At 37.6% G+C, this 17,852-nt stretch overlaps 1 protein-coding gene across 2 annotated transcripts in view; it reads right to left on the bottom strand.

Moving 5' to 3' along the window:
* The window catches only part of LOC149781348 (exosome complex component 10-like), a 97,549-nt gene that overhangs the window by 41,604 nt on the left and 38,093 nt on the right, over nt 1–17,852 (bottom strand). For both annotated transcript variants that reach the window (XM_089935435.1, XM_089935436.1), the window contains 6 exons: nt 12,647–12,757; nt 11,577–11,720; nt 6,939–7,129; nt 4,839–4,995; nt 3,676–3,824; nt 1,651–1,813 (listed from right to left, as the gene is read on the bottom strand). In XM_089935435.1, coding sequence (XP_089791561.1) covers nt 1,651–1,813; nt 3,676–3,824; nt 4,839–4,995; nt 6,939–7,129; nt 11,577–11,720; nt 12,647–12,757 — 915 coding nt within the window. The remainder of the gene's footprint in view (nt 1–1,650; nt 1,814–3,675; nt 3,825–4,838; nt 4,996–6,938; nt 7,130–11,576; nt 11,721–12,646; nt 12,758–17,852) is intronic.

Here is a 17,852-nt window from a genome sequence, read left to right as displayed (position 1 = left end):
AATGACTCTGGTCAACCATCCAACATAATTCAGTACCAGACTCATACAAGCAATGTGGACTGGAACAGGACAGGTCTATCATCAGTACAGACTCGACTCAGTAACGGTTTACCTCATCATTTCCAGACATCCAAAAGCAATTTCAGACCTTTGATACTTTGCACAGTGAATCCCTGCAGATCACTATGTTCAAGCAGAAACACTCCCACAGCCCTCTTTACATTCACCACACCAAACAACTGGTATCACCAGAGCAGTTATTGCTACCTTGGCAGGAGGCTTTGCTATCACACCAAAAGTTCAAATAGACATGCTCTAAAACAACATCCAGTGGCCTCTAACAGAATTCCTGCATTGACTGAATTCTTAAAAGAGAGATAAACCCTCTTTAAACAGCTCACAGTCTGGTTTAGTTGTGGATATTCTACATTGTTTAAAGGTAAAGAAAGACCCTAGACTCAACAACTCTTTCTTTTTATAATGACAACTCCCATCAAACTTCAAAATTGCTTTCTACAAAACACACATACCAGTCTTTGATAATGAAGTCTCAGTTGTCTTGAGAAAATCACCAGGGGTCCGGTAATACTGAAACCTTTGTCCATGCATATAGACTGTAAAGCCTTTCTCAACTTGCAACAACTGGATCACAACATCACAGTAATAGGTTCCATAGGCTACACCCACTATGGAAAACCCTGTGAGAGTGCAATGCTTCCTTTCAAAGTCTACACCCACTATGGAAAACCCTGTGAGAGTGCAATGCTTCCTTTCAAAGTCTACAACCACTATGGAAAACCCTGTGAGAGTTCAATGCTTCCTTTCTAATGTCATAGCTAGATTCATAAATTTCCAATCTTGCAGAAAGATAAGCATTTCTGTTCATGTCCATCAACCAGACCTCCTATCCTAAAAAGACCTTCTCTGCATGGCAGTCAATAATTTTCCATCAAGTCAGATAAAGTTTTTCTATAAGTTAGCTATATTGGACATTAAGCTGGTACCATTTGCATTTAAACACCACAGGAAGTCTTTTAGTGAAAACCTCATGTTGGTATGACCATCTATTCAGATGGAGTAGCAATAACAAGATTTTCACTGTGTTAGCCATACTGGATGTCTGAGCAATGTCGTTTTTCATTTAGGACCAATAGAAGTCTTTTAAAGAAAACCCCATGTTGATATGACCAACCATTCAGGATAAATGGCAATAGAAAACCCCACAAGATTTTCAAGATGGCTACCAAGGTGGCCATATTGGATTTCAGATCACAAACATTTCATCAAGGACCAAGGAGACATCATAAAAAGTCTTTAAGTGAAAACCCCAAATTGATATGACCATACATTCAGAAGGTTTAGTGGTAACAAGATTTTTAAGATGACCACTGTGACAGCCATATTGGATCTCCATAGCAGCACAATTTTCATTTAGGATCAAATCGATCACAGGATGAACGTAATATGCTGGGATGAATGTGTGTTTCAAGTTTCATGGCAATCCTCCAAGTAATTTAGAAGAAGAGGTGATAACAAACTTGTTCCAACAGACTGAAAAATGATGGACAACGGAACATCCTATAAGTCTTTTGCCAATGCAGCTAACAACAGCATTATGTGCACTTCAGGTACAAAGTCTAAAAAACCCACCTTGACAAGAGGGGTCTGTTTTGCTTCCATCACTATGGAGTGCATCTCCACTAGGTACTGACGCACAAGTGGGGGAATTGGGTTACAGCAGGCAAACACTCCCTGTCTCTCACGTGGTAATATCTCTGCTATCTGCAGCAACATGTGATTTGGCAACACATAGCTATACAAAAAAAAAAGAAAGAGTAAATGTTCATTTCTAAAGCTGATGAGCATCACACTAAAAGAAGAGGCTCAAGAAGCCTAATATCACTTACCTGTCTTACATTGGCCTCAAAAGCAAATGTAATATCAATGGGCCATGCCATCTGAGCAGATCAACCCTGATGTCATAATGCTACCAGTAAGGACTGATTAAATTGGTCCCATGACATTTAAAACTGCAGTGACAGCAACCATATTTTATGGTGAACTGAAGTCATCTTAAGAACCTTGACAGGTACCCATGCTTTAAGGCTATCTGCTAAATGTTGGTTTAAATTTGTCAAGCAGATAAGGGCAAAAAGTTCAATCACTTGTCTATTAAAATTTAATTTGTAAATTTTAATATGGAGGACTGAAAACTTCAGTCTAAACTGATCTATTTTTGAACATATTATTGTCAGATTCTTCATTTTTAATGACAGAAGCCATATTCAATGTGGAAATTATAGACGATCTTTATGCCCAGAGACTCTTTTTCAAATCTGGTTGCAAAGGTACCTAAACTGACAAGTAACTTTGGTTTATTTGCATAAACTTAAAAGATCTAAATTCCAAAAGCTCTCAACATAATTTGTTCGAATTTTGCTAACCAGTTTTTGAGAAGTCATTTCACGATTGTCTACTTGTAAGGGCACAAACACTTTTGATGGTGGATTTATGTTATTTGTACAACTTATAAGACCCTGCCATCATCATTCTGTTAGCGAAACTTATCTAATTTTGAATAAGCCATTGGAAGTTTCTCTAATTTTAGTAACAAAACATTGATGGTGGATTGCAATCATTTTCCAAACTTTAAAAATGTCTTGACATAAGATGTCATCAGAAATGTTTGTTTTTTTAAATTGAAAAAAAAAACTCCAAAAGTTCTTTGGAACTTTTGAATAATGACATATAAAGTACAAGAGAGAATGGAAAAAAACAACCCTATATCATACAGCAAAGTGATGTGATAGTTACAAGAAAAATCCTACTGACAAAGTCATCCAAATTTAAGAAGCCCCAAACACCATGATCCTTTTCAAATATATACTTTGTGAACTCACCTAGCAGTATTAGGTATAACGGTACCAATTGCGCAAGTCCAGGTGGGCGGAGCTTAAGGTGTATGGAACATTGTATTCAGAATTAAAGAACAACACTAGCTGTGATTGGTGCATTATGTAAGAGTTGTACTTTCTGTTTGGCTTAAAAAAATGTTGAGCCTCTTGGCAACATGTGAGTTTGCGTTAATTTCTATCTAGATCATATTTTGTATTTTTTATGATTTTTTAAAAATATGGTACACATGGCTGAAAATGTGCTTGTTGTGACTAGATAACTCTTACCCCTGTCTAGTTCCAGTAGAGTTATCTCTCTTAAATGCAATGGAGTACCTGGTTATGTCATTGTCAAATTGACAATCTAGCATTATTCTATATGACAGTGTGTGACATGCATGCCCAAGTAGGACAGAAAGTATATTTATTTCACAAAACATTAGCATTGAGGTATATGGAAAAACAATTGGTACCGTGATACCATTAAGGGAAGGTAATGGGTAGGAGTTTCTTCCCTTTGTCTACATGGGAAAGATGAAACTTTTACTTTCCTGGACTGCAGGCTTTTAATGGTTACATAACTTATCTTCCTAATGTAAAAGTATTTGAAGTGTGCATTTAACAGAGAAATCGCCTAACATTACGCATGTATTTTTTGTATTTACTGTGTGAAATCTTAGCAAAGAGAGTGAGTTATGCTGGTTGGCCATAAATGTTCAAAAATGGGTCTTACATTCCTATCAGCAATAAACATTCAAATACTAATTATAACTGAGATTACCTGACACTCTCATCCTCCATGCGTGCCACACTGTCCCTCCATGCATACAGAGCTTTCAAGGCATGTAATTGCTGACTGTTGAACACCTTTTTACTCTTCCTAAACAAGTCCAGGTAATCATCCTCTTGGAACACTGGCTTGCGGTATACCTGAAGGAATTCACAGGTAAATTGTTTACATGTACTCGAGTGTAAACCTGAAGGAATTCATAGGTAAATAGTTTGCATGTATTATGAATGTATCAGGTACTGTAAAACTTGGGTTGTTACTGTGTAACACATCAAACAGCCATAATTTATGAACTTTCTGCCTTGAAAAAGTGAATTCTGCTGTATGTTAACATACATTCTGTTAGGTAGTAAAATATTAATAATTGATCCATTTAAAAGAATACACACCAACACTATTTCAAGTAAGATTTGTTAAGTACTTTCAATCTGATTTATTACAGGTAAAGGCCATACTTGGCATAGACCATGCTTTGCACCAATGAGGGTCTTTTATGTAAATGGCACAATTTTCTTATCCAGCACAGATATCAGCAATGTGTGTTAAAATATATACACATCATAGATACATCCTTTTACTCAAGGTAATAAAAACCATGCCTTTAAGATTTTTGGAATTAAACTGACTTACATATGAGTAAGTAACCATGTTACATATAAAACAAATTACAGGTACAACAAAGCTACAAGTCTATGACTCAATCAAGTGCAAAAGTTGTCAGTATGTACTAGTACTTTTAATAGGCTGCTTTTATGTTGTCAGTATGTATTTGTGCTTCTGAGTGGTTTTGCTTGCTTTTTTTCTTTTCAGCAATTCCAACTACCTTATTTGACGGAACTGTTCACTATTGTCTGTAACAAAATGAGACCCATCATTCATTCTACACAATAAGGAAACATAAATTCTAACAAATCTGAATCCCATTTTTGTACAATACATTCCCATATTGATGTAATTCGGTATTTACAAGTATTTTCTTTTGCAAAATCCAATTCTTAGACCCCGAGATGAGAAAATGAATTTCCTTTTTTTCTACCCAAGGGCTATTATAACCGTTGAAAGTTTAATTCTGGCTTGAACACTGTCATGGATTTAACATGGGATTAACTGTCATGGATTTAACCATCATGGATTTAACTGTCTAGTTCTCTTACTTTTGCACAAATCTGATTGCTCCTCTGGAGTACAGACATTATTAGATTCTTCTGGTCATTACCACTCTCAATCAGCTGGTTCTTCAGTCTGTCATATATGTAAAGCAGATAGTGAGTATCCTCCCTTGCATACTGTTCCAGCTCTGTTGGAAGAGGCCTGTCAAAAGATTAATACATACTGTGTACTCTGCTTATAACAATATTGCACAAATTCATGCTGCAGTCCCTTGTAGTCTTTTATACAATATATCACTCTTCTGCATTCATTTGTTAAGCTACTGGCCCACTTTCAAAGTGCACTGACCTTAACTAAAAATTTAAATATCCCACAGAAAAATCAAGTTGTCTGTACCTTTGACAAATGGTGACAGTTCAGCTATTGAATTTGTTTTACGCGAAGAACAGTCCATTAATTGTTTTTCCTCATACCTCACCAGCTTGAATTCTCTTAACCATGTGGGTTGAAAGGAACTGTGTTGTCTAGTTTGCTCAAAGAATCATTTAACTTTGTCTGCATGAACATGGGCCTTTTACAGACCTGCCAACCCTAACAAGACCTTCTCAATAAGGCAGTCAATTTTTTTTTTTATAAGTTGGGCAAGTTTTCAGTAAGGTGTAACAAATTATCAAGTACTGCTATTGTCAAGCTGGAATACATGCTTTTTAAAAGTCAAGAAGTGGGATCCAAGACTGATGCACAAACGGTAAACACTGTGTTCAACTCAAGAGTTGTACAGTTAAACTTAAGTTAATTACATCCAGTGCAATTTCGCAAACTACAGTTCCAAACTCTAGTGCTCAATGGTTGCTCAATGGTTTCTTGATATCTCTTCACTTGAGGTAATCCTTATTAAAAAAGCAGTGGCAATGGCATTCATCTTTCTCGCCATCATGCCATGTGACATACTCAATCAACAGATGAAGTCCACTAAACATAATTGTTACCCTTCCTGCTTTTTCCCTAAGAATCTGAATATTTCCATTTTATTCTTCTTTACTACAGTTTAAAGCATCTGAGAAACTCTGGTAAAGTTAGTCTAGTTCCCTGACCAATTCCACTGAAATCTAATATGAAACCCGGATTCAAACCAAACACAGAAAAGCCAGAATCCAGACTTTGTGCTTTTATTCTGTAAGTCTGTATTTTATGGGTAATTTCCCTAAGACTTAGGCAAAATTGTAAGGGTTGGCAGGTCTGTTTTGGCCAGGTCTTGCCCTCTCAAAATGTAAAAAATTAATTCAATGGTAACCAATGGAATGTGCTGTCTATAAATACCAACACCATAAACAAAGCAGGATGACACCACAAAGCACAGATTTCAGATACATAGTAATCTGAATAATTCAGCACCCTCTGTCTTAAAAAGTGCATCACATGTCTGAAATAGACAGCCAATCAAATATGTCCAATAATTACAGAATTAATGAGCCTTTGCAGTACAAATATCCAGATCAAAATTCAAAATGGAAGATAACCTCTTCAATGTAAACAATTTACCTGTACCATTGCCCATATTTATAATATTTTTCAAACTCTGCCTTTTGTTTCCACCAAATTCTAAAAAAATAATTAATCCAAATAAACCAGTTATTATTTTTCACATCTCTCTGTTTGCTAATAGAGGACACTGAGTTATTCCAATTAAGAAATAATAACAATACCATAATTTCCAATCTGACATGTTTTTGTTGACTCTTCCCTCAGGTGCTAATGTAGCTAACAAAGAAAGAAATATAATGGTTAAATAATTCAGGTTAGATATTTAGCAGTTCAAATATGATGAAAGAACAATGGATTTTGGACAACAGTTTTTGCTTGTTACAGATTTTGATCAATATATTTTTGTTTGCATCTGAGGTTTCTTTTATTTCAATTTCCTTGAATATTTATTGCCTGGAGAAATAGGCAGCAGGATCTCAGACCTTGAATCGTAGGAAATTATTTAACAGGTTGATCATGATGGTTAAAATGCATAAAACTTTACTTGAAAATTTTCAGAATTAAAAAAAGACAATAACACTCAACAAAGTTTTATATATATATATATATATATATATATATATATATATATATATATATATATATATATATATACTAACCGTATTCTCCAATCTGCCAGCTGATACTGTTTGTTAGCCTCAACATCACAGAACTGCTGAAGTAAATGTGACAGAGAAAAGCGGCTGAAATTCAGGACACGTGAAGCCTGACCTGTATCGAACATGTTAACCACATAGAGGCCAAAGTCCCGCTGTAGCCAATCAATATCCATGTCAGCACCATGAAACACCTGCAACATGGAAGTCATAAGCTGTTGTTAAACTGTGGACTTAGCATTAAGCTGAGTGTACAGCAAGCACTTTGAACTCAGACCAACTACAGTAAAACTAGGTCTTTAAAGATCAGCCCTTCTGCCAATAAATTGTGGCCACTCAAGACAGGTGTTAGTTCACAACAAGTCTATGGAGCAATTTACAGTGTTGAAATCTGCAAAGCTGACTATATGATAACATTTACTAATCCCATGTGAAAATTGTAAAGTCTGCTTTGATAACACTTATTCAGTAAATTTATTTGGAGCCATAAGCCAAAACATAAATCATCCATGACATAAATAATAAATGGATAAACTTGATAAACAAAAGAATTAAACTGATGTGCTAAGATGAACTAATGACAAGATCTGTGAATGTGACATTTTATGCATTGTGTGCTGGTTTTATGACATGGCAAAATCAGTAAAACAACAAAGTATATGAACCTTTACAGTAACTATGCAATTAACTCATCCAGAAAAAAAACCAACTTATTCACAGACAAGACAAAGACTGCACTTATCCTGGTCATTTTATAACTGGTTTACTGCAGTATCAGATGCAATACAGTGAAAGTAGGGTGTGAAATTTTCTCATTAAGACATAATGTTAATTAATAACAGTGCCAAATCACACATTTTGCCTACGAATCATGTCAGCTTGTCATGCTTGGCACAGACCACTTAAAGCATGTTTTACTGTACACAGACCACTTAACACATTAACTACTGGAGCTTTTTGCCATTTTCGCCTGAAAATTGAGTAGGAAACACATTTTGAAAGCTATTTCTGAATAAATCTAAAAACACCTAATCCCCGGTGATCTTTCAATAACATACTGCCTAGTTGTGTTAGAAACATCGTTTTTAATTGGCTATTTGACTCGCGCATGAGCAGAAGAGTAAAGGTTGGAGTTCTTTTCTTTTTTTTTTGCTAAACGGAGCCATTATTTTTGTATGGAGACCACTCTTTATTCCAAATGCCTATCTTATCCTACTTTTTGCAAAGGCTCATCTGTCTGTTTGCAATTCATACCAGTTTGCCTTAGATCCGAGACCAAAAAGTCTAAAATCCAGACACAAAGTCGGATTCTGACCATGGGTGAATTTTCGGTAGAAAAAAGTCGGGTCCAAGAAAATGAGTTTTTTTAAAATCTGTATTTTGTAGTGCAACTAGATATTCCAGATTATTTGGTATCATTGTAGAGCTACATCTGTCAACCTTTCTATAATACCACCCACTTTAGTATATCATGCATGACCATGACACTACAGAGATCGGCAATAGGCTACTACCTCCTGCCCCATTAAGTCGTCGCTAGGGGTTAACGTGTTAACAAGGATTTTTTTTTTTACAAATCGTCAAGGAACTGCTAAATTTTCAATTTATGTGCAATGTCAATGCACAAGTGATTAAATACGCAAGGAATATTCAAATTTGGTGACGTCATCATAATGCAGTTTAACACGTTAACCCCTGGAGCTTTTTGTCATTTTCGCCTGAAAATCGAGTAGGAAACACATTTTGAAAGCTATTTCTGAATAAATCTGAAAACACCTAATCCCCAGTTATCTTTCAATAGCATACTGCCTAGTTGTGTTAGAAACATTGTTTTTCATTGGCTATTTAACTCGTGCATGAGCAGAAGGGTAAAAGTTGGAGTTCTTTTTTTTTGCTAAACAGAGCCAGAGCCATTATTTTTGTATGGAGACCACTCTTTATTCCAAATGCCCATCTTATCCTACTTTTTGCAAAGGCTCATCTGTCTGTTTGCAGTTCAAACTGGTTTGCCTTAGATCTGAGACCAAAAAGTCTAAAATCCAGACACAAAGTCGGATTCTAACCATGGGCAAAATGTTTCCTTAGAAAAAGTCGGGTCCCAAAAATTTGTTGTTATTAAATCTGTAGTTTCTAGTGCAACTAGATATTCCAGATTATTTGGTATCATTGTAGAGCTACATCTGTCAACCTTTCTATAATACCACCCACTTTAGTATATCATGCATGACCATGACGCTACAAATCTCAGCAGTAGGCTACTACCTCCTGCCCCATTAAGTCGTCACTAGGGGTTAATGTGTTAAAGCATGTTTTACTGTACATAAACCACTTAAAGCATGTTTTGCTATACACAGGCCACTTAGAGCACATTTTACTGCACACAGACCACTTAAAGCATGTTTTGCTGTACACAGACCACTTAGAGCACATTTTACTGTACACAGACCACTTAGAGCATGTTTTGCTATACACAGACCACTTACAGCATGTTTTACTGTACATAGATCACTTAAAGCATGTTTTGCTGTACACAGACCACTTAGAGCAAATTTTACTGTACATAGACCACTTACAGCATGTTTTACTGTACAAAGACCACTTAGAGCATATTTTAATGTACACAGACCATTTTGAGCATGTGTTGCTGTACACAGACCACTTAGAGCATGTTTTACTTACAGACAACTTAAAGCCCATTTTACTGTACAAAGACCACTTAAAGCATGTTTTACTATACACAGACCACTTAAAGCATGTTTTACTGTACACAGACCACTTAAAGCATGTTTTGTTATACACAGACCACTTAGACCACATTTTACTGTACACAGACCACTTAAAGCATGTTTTACTGTACATAGATCACTTAAAGCATGTTTTGCTGTACACAGACCACTTAGAGTACATTTTGCTGTACACAGACCACTTAGAGCATGTTTTGTTATACACAGACCACTTAGAGCATGTTTTATTGTACACAGACCACTTACAGCATGTTTTACTTTACACAGACCACTTAGAGCATGTTTTAATGTACACAGACCACTTCGAGCATGTTTTACTGTACACAGACCACTTAGAGCATGTTTTACTGGACACAACTCACTTAAATCATGTTTTGCTGTACACAGACCACTTAAAGCACATTTTACTGTACAAAGATGGCTTAGAGCACATTTTACTGTAGACAGACCATTTAGAGCATTTTTTGCTATATAAAGACCATTTTGAGCATGTTTTACTGTACACAGACAACTTAGAGCATGTTTTACTGTACACCAACCATTTAAAGCATGTTTTACTGTAGAAAGACCACTTAAAGCATGTTTTATTGTACAATGAAACAGATTAGGTACAAGAATAGATACAATGAATTTATATTTAGTACAAAAAGAATCTGCATATCATGGATGCATACAAATAATTTTGAATGTCCTATGAGGTCTTGTACTCTTGACAGTTCAAGATGTTGAATTGGGTGGTCTTTCAAGTGGAGGAAACCAGATATGGACTTCATCCAACAGAACATAAGTCTGGACTCAAACTTGGGTTATGAATCTAGCAATATGATTAGTTGAAATTTAAGTCCAACTTCAAACTGACCAATCAAGTGTCTTATGTCTCGACTTGTACTGATGAAATTTGGGCCAGGGAATCTGGGGAATATTACCAGTCTTCCATGGAGATTGTCATCATTCTTAAATGAGCAACCAATCATCCTGTCAGAGCTAGGAACTGAACCTGGGTATTATAACTGTACTATCCATGTACTAGCTAGCATTTTGTCCTGGCTGGCTATCTCAGGTATAATCACTGCTTAAACAATGTTTGCCTGAATAGCTGCAAACACAAGCCAAAAGAACATATATTGCTGGGTCTTCCATATTTTTATCCAAAGCTGGGTAATTCTTAGTTAATAGTTAATTCTAACCTATATCTATGATCCCTACCAATAAATGATACTAAACAATTCAAAATTAGCCTGGATTAAAAGGTGAAGTTGGCAGGTATTGTTTGCTGAAAATTAGCTCCTAATGAAAACTCTGAAATTATAATACATCCTTCAATTATTACTACTGGCTACCAAGTAGGAATCCTAAACCACATCATTTTTCTAACAGACCTCGGTCGTGTTGGTCGCACATTATTGGCTTGTTGCCAATACTGACTTATGGACAATAGTTAACAGTTCAAGAATAATTATGTGAAATTGTCAAGCATTATATGTAATGCTCTTGATATTTATTTTGCAGGCAGGCTTTGATATTTTCTCAATTTTATTCTTCAGAAACACACATACCATAAATTCATCATTTATTTTCTGAAGGTATAAATTTTTGCAGTCGTGCAAAATAAAGACAATGCAATTAGAACTTATATTAGTGAAACAGAAAAGAGATCATTACTGTTTCAACAAAAAGAGCATTGTTCAACTGGTCTTTAAATTCATCCAAAAAATCTCCCAAAACTAATACCCAACAAAAAACTAAAATCACAGTCCACTGATAATAATGGATACTAAAATGTGTTTAACTGAATGATACATCTACATTACAGCTATACTAGGTTTCTTTTGTATAAGAAGCAAAATAATTGAAGGATAAACTAAACCAGACAAATGTCCTACTTAACAAGCCTTACCTTTACTATTTTTGGATCAGCGAAAATCTCATTCAGGACATGAAGGTCGCTGCGTAACTCAAGAGCATCAATCAGGAAGTCTTGTTTCCTTGTAGAAATTTGTATCAAGCAGGTTATCCCCAGGTACGTTCTGTAGGAGTGATGCTGGAAAAATACAAAGGCAGACACTACTAAAAGCATGCTTGTTGAAGGTCAACAATGAAAAATTATGACTACATTACTTACTTAACACAGGAAGTTTATCTTAATTTCTGCTCATCCCTCCAAAAATAAGCCATGACTTTCATCTGTAACATTTATAACATTCCACTCCAAGAGCTGTTCCATTTCCTTTTGTAAACTTGTGTACACAATCTAACATCAACCTGCCCATGGAAAGATTGGATATTACAACTTCTTTGCAATGAAACATTTGATGAAAAAATATTAAACTACTGAAAAGACCTGACACTGACCCTTTGATCTGTTACCCACACAAATGTTCCTTGTACACTTATGAACCTGCTTGCTTGCAAGGTCTGATGACCAATTATGACCTTGTCCTTTCATCTAATAAATCCCCAGCAATAGTCAATGCCATAAGGCAACATCTGTGCAATGTCCTATTAGACGTTTTCCGAAGAAACAACAGCTAAATATGAAAGCTTGAACCAATAATACCCATCGCCACCACTTTAATTAGTGGACCCTCCTACTAAACCCCATCACTGTGCCCCAAATCACTGACCGTATCAGCTTTTCCTCTCAAAGCATATTCACTTTGGCGGGCAAGTCTAACATTAATCCCATTATGCAAACAAGAAACACTGCCCTTTAAAACAGAAAGAACTTGAACAAATGTATAGTTGACAACAAACAGTCACATATATGGACTTACAAAATCAGTGAAGACTGGCATCTTAAATTAAACATGATCTCACTGAAACAGTTTACAACACAGATTTAGATTAACTTACTCATAACAAAACGATTATATTACTGAATATTTCAAGTATACAGTTGTGATTTGAGGAATTACACCTTTATTTTGATCATTGTTTTTTGTTGGATTTTTTTTCTTGGTCATTTACCTCCAGATCCACAGCAACTTCTTTCTCCAATTTAAGCTGTTCCACTAACTTGTCAAGGTCTGCTTTGGTGCTGATCATAGACAGCGGTGTCTCATTCAGAGGGAGAGGATTCTGTCGGTAGAAAATGGAAGAAAAAACCTTTACAATAAGACATTAGTCAAAATAATCATTAACAAGGAAATTTCAGGTACTGATGTACCTACTTTTTGCTGAAGTAGAGTGCAATTTTGTGGAGGAAAGGTCAAGGTGTTAATGGTGAAACAGTAAAAGAACTAAAGAACATTGGTAAAGGAAAACACTAATGATGAAAAACACTGAGTCACTGAAACAATGTTGCATACAAACTTTGCCTGAAATTAAAGCATGAATAAAAGAATTACTGCGCTGAAGCAAAATATGTGGGTCAAACATTCAGTGGCCATAACCCAACATAATAATGATGTAGAAAGCTAATAATCAAACCAATGGATGTCTTATTGATATCAAACTAACTTTAATGTTCTTTTGACTGAAAATCCAGTAATAATGAAAGGAATTTCTGTGTGGAAGTAAAGGTGGGTGGGTGGGTCCAACAATCAAAGGCCTTAACTTGACAAACTGATGAAGCAGATAAGACACTAAAAATCAAATGCAACCAGATGTCATCAGCATAAAGAGCAGCAGAGGGGGCGAATCGGACATTTTGTCCAATCGTTATTTGGCTTAATTAATACTTTCTGCACTCAACGATCTAGTGTCGTCAGCGCCTGGTAAAAAAAAAACGACGACGGTCCATCCTACACGATGGTGACGTCATTTGGTTTAATTAACACCTTCTGCGCGCCGATCCCCAGCGTCGTCAGCGTCCGGTAAGCACATCGACGACCGCGTCGATGTCATCGCCCCCTCTGCTGCTATGATCTTACAAACAGAGTGATCACTAACTCCTCCTCTTGCAGATCAATTAGGTTATTTGACTGATCGGTAAGTCTGAAATTAATTCTCGTTAAAAACCGATCATGGCATCGCATATAGACCGGATTAATCGGACTCTCAATGATCAAAAATCCCGGAGGGGCTGTTGGTGAAAACGAATAAAGGATATACCCCTGTTGAGCTTGATTTGATTGCTTGGTATCCACCTGATAACTCCCTTCGATAACATCACACACTAGATTGATCGCTATCACTGATGCGATATTTACGTTGTATGGAGCAATATGCCTACCACCATCTCCGTTATCGTGTCTGAGGATAGTTGATGGGGGGGTGTCCGCGGCTGGATTCTCAGGCCATCCTAGTATGGTTCTTATTGAACTGTTATAAATATCAACCATATACCCCGGTGTGCTTATTTCAATCGTCGACGATAACGTCGGTTCATGAACCGTAATAGCGATTTTTGATTCCTTTCCTGTGATCGATTTTATCCTGCGTTGAAATTCTTTATTGATTTGCTCTATTTGGTATGACCCAGTTGGTATTGTAACCTCATTCCAGTCTGGGGTCCCATCGGGCTTATTTGTCCATGCAAAAACCAGCGAGTTATTAGGTTGTTGTCCGTTAAATGCGTCTGCTCGAATATTAGGCCAACTGTGATATACTCGCAATTTTGCCAGCGCTATTTCCTTTACTGGAACCGGCGATGGGAAGTTCACACTGAATTCGGGTTTCGTTGATGTTATCGATATCATATTTGTTTGTACCGGAGTGGTGTTCTCCGCGATCCGCTGAAGTAATTGAGACCCTTCGGGGTTCAGCGACATTATTATTATTCGTTTTCTTTAGTGTCTAATTTCAACAACCAGGTGGTTTCGGCTTCCAGTTGAAAATCCTCGATTTTTGACATCGCGGAGCTATACAACTGGACCATCGTGGAGAATTCAACATCGGATACGAACAAATTATCAATCGATAACGAGATCAACCCGGATAATTTCGAGTACGCGTCGGATACTATTTGATGTTTTACTGTATACTCGTTGAGTTTTTTCTGAAAACACGATGATATCTTCCTAGTGATTGCGTTGGCGACTCCAGCAATTGTTGTCATTGCGGAGACAGCGATTGGAACAGCGATCGGGGCTATCGTGGTCACCGTGGATAAAATAACACCGGCGCCAGCTACTATACCCGACACCGAGTACACGACCGCGTCGATGGCGGTTATTTTTCGGCGGTATTTTTTTATTTTTGCACGGTATTGTTCGGAAAGCGTTTTCAAGTTCGCGGAGAATTCTTTTGCGGTATCGAATCGATATTGATGTGACGTCGGTGATACCTCTGATTCAATTTCCTTGGTGGTCATTTTTATTTTAAAAGAGCTAGTGTTTTTAATTACTTAGATTCGCTACAAATTCCACATACCATGTAATGTCTGCCCTAAATATACTGCTATCAACGGCCTTAATCACAAACCGTTCAGTTGCGTCCTTGTCTATAATTGTTGATATTGTATTGTTAAACCCGGATGAACTCGACGATGATATACTAAACTGCATCGCCGAAATCAATGTCAATCGATAAATACCCTTAACAGTTGCGGTGATATCTACTGTATTCTGTGTAGGAGTCCAATCGAATGATCCATGCTGAATTGTGTATACTGTGTTGATGATATTCTCATGAGGGATTTTTATTCTTTCGGATTGCTCTGTTTTCAATAGTGATTGTCTAAACGCTTCAACAATAATTTTGATTTTTTCTATTTCCTGTCTATACGCAGTGATATCATTTATAGTTATTGTGATTTCATCCGGTTTGATATTTTTTTTACCAAAGAATTTATCAACGGCGTTATCAATCTTGTTAACATTTTTTCGTAACAAGGATAAATTGGCTGACATCGCCGTAAACTCCAAAATAGCATTTCTTATTGTTTCAAGATTTGGTTCGGTTATCGTCGTGGTTCCAAAAAAACTATTGATAATGAATTGCATATCGGTGACAGATACTTGTACCCCCTCGAACTGAATTGCTTGTATGTTAAATTTATTATACAAATTTTTTAACGAATCCGACATGGTTATATAATTGTCGCCAAGTGTACTTATTTTTCCATTTATTGTCAAGATGGATTCACCCGGTTTGAGTCGTCCGTCGCCGGTATACAACGCGATAGTGTCCTCGGCGGCATCACGCTGTCGTATTAAAACGTCATTCAGTGACACATTACTGGATTTCAATTTACCCTGGCGGTCTTGAAATACAACTATTTCATCTGGGTCAACACTGGTTAAATTCAACGTATCAGCGATTTCATCCTCAATTAGTTTTTTTATGTCATCGGTGGCGGGCGTTTCCGTGGGCTTTTTCAGCGCCGAAACCGGTCGTCCCCAAATATCAATCATTATTATTGTAAATGTTATTCTCTAAAATCCGTTGAGCCTCTACGACCCCACTAGTATATTCGTTTACAACCACATGAGGTGGTTTCCGCGATGATGAAATCGCCGCAAGTACGTTCAATACCTCGCGGCCACATATCGGTGGGTCGCTTAATCGCTGTGTTGGCAGCGTGGAATAAAAAACCCGGGCTGAACACACCCGGGCTGAACACGCCCGGATATACCGCATGAACTCGTTCGGCGGGGCTAACCCGTATGAATCAAAATAGACGATCGCGCGCGGATCAATCGCGTACGCAACCCAATGAGTTCCCGCTCCGGAGGACCCATCGAGGTTAATTATGCCGGTTTCAATATTTCTTGGTGCCGCCGGTAATTGATCCCTCATAAAAACACCCCTGAAGTTTTTTATCGCTAGCGCGTTTGCGGCGTCTATTAAATCAAAATTAGACATAGGAGTCATTGACTCCCGAGTCAATAAACGGTTCCCGGTAGTCTTAGACCCTTTCCCGAGTACCATGAATACGGGGTTCCCGGTAGTCTTAGACCCTTTCCGGCCACGGGTCGTTTTTTTTTGTAGCCTTTCCCGGTTGCCTTCTTCAATGCCATCCCCGCCGCGGTACCAACGGCTCCTAACGCCGCCGCCTTAGCCACTGCTGGGGCCGCCGCGGCAATCAATGCCGGAATCGCAGCTAACAGCGGAAATATCCCACCGGTCTTTTCCATGTTTTTAATTGCTGCGGCTGAAAAATCTATTTGAACTCCCTTTTTATTCTTCATCGCATCATTGAAATGTTTTATTTGACGCGCCGTCAACGATATCTTATGATTACCACCTGCCATCTGTGACGGCTTCAGCGTTATTGTGGTTCCGCATTGTTTAGCCGACTTTGATCGTAATTTCTTGACTTGACCATCAGTCAACTCTACACTGACGACACTATACGACATTTTATTGTAAACGCGTTTATGCTTTCAATTACATGTTTTCCACTGGCGCATCAACGATTCTCATTCGTCCACCAACGCCTTCTAGCAGCATTGATTTATCGCTGAGAATGACAGCAACCGCTCTATAATTAACACCACCCGGGGCTATACGAGCTCTGAAGTGTATATCAACGACGGATTGTCTCGTTAAATCAAGATGTTCCAGCGAAAAATAATAAATCGGATACAGGTTTTTAAAATCAAGTTGTGATATTTGCAAACCAGTGTCGACGTTTTGATCACGACCCATATACGACAGCAATCGATGGTACACACGTGCGATATGGTTGTCGCCGTAATTAAGTTGTATATCCTCGGATGGTTCCTGTTGTCCGTTTATTCTCAGCGAAACATCCCTGACTCCTAATTGATCAAATATCATATGGCTGTGTTCTTGACTGCCCAATCGATTCCTATTCTGCAGCGCTATGAATATATGACGCGGGGCTGAAACACCCTGTTTTGATGCTAGGTGCCATGTAAACGTATCGGCGACGTTATCCTCTTTAGCATCAGTTGTTACCGCTAGCCAACTCAACAGCGATTTCCCTCCCTGTTCCATAAATGCTAACAATCGTGCTTCCGTGGTAACTGATGGAGTCAGCACCGGCATCCACAATGCCATTTTAGTTAAAATGACTTTACCGGCAGCGACGCCAGCAGCATGCCATATTGCATTGTTATCATCGCCCCTTCGCGTCAGCGCGATTGTATGCTTAGCCCCATAGACAACTTTTCTGACATTTCTGCAGAATCCAAATATATGATGGAGTGGAATCGCGCATGAAAACTGTCGGCGTGGCCCTTGCAACATTCCTACTCGTGCTGCGAATCCTAGATTGTAATTATCGTTAAGACTTTTTATAACAGTGAAATTAGCGCCTGGTTTT

Source organism: Sinohyriopsis cumingii, chromosome 15 (genome assembly GCF_028554795.1).
Source record: "Sinohyriopsis cumingii isolate HCF-2022 chromosome 15, ASM2855479v2, whole genome shotgun sequence".
NCBI lineage: Eukaryota > Metazoa > Mollusca > Bivalvia > Unionida > Unionidae > Sinohyriopsis > Sinohyriopsis cumingii.
The sequence above is the reverse complement of the archived record's forward strand: the minus strand, read 5'-3'. Positions and strand labels throughout refer to the sequence as shown.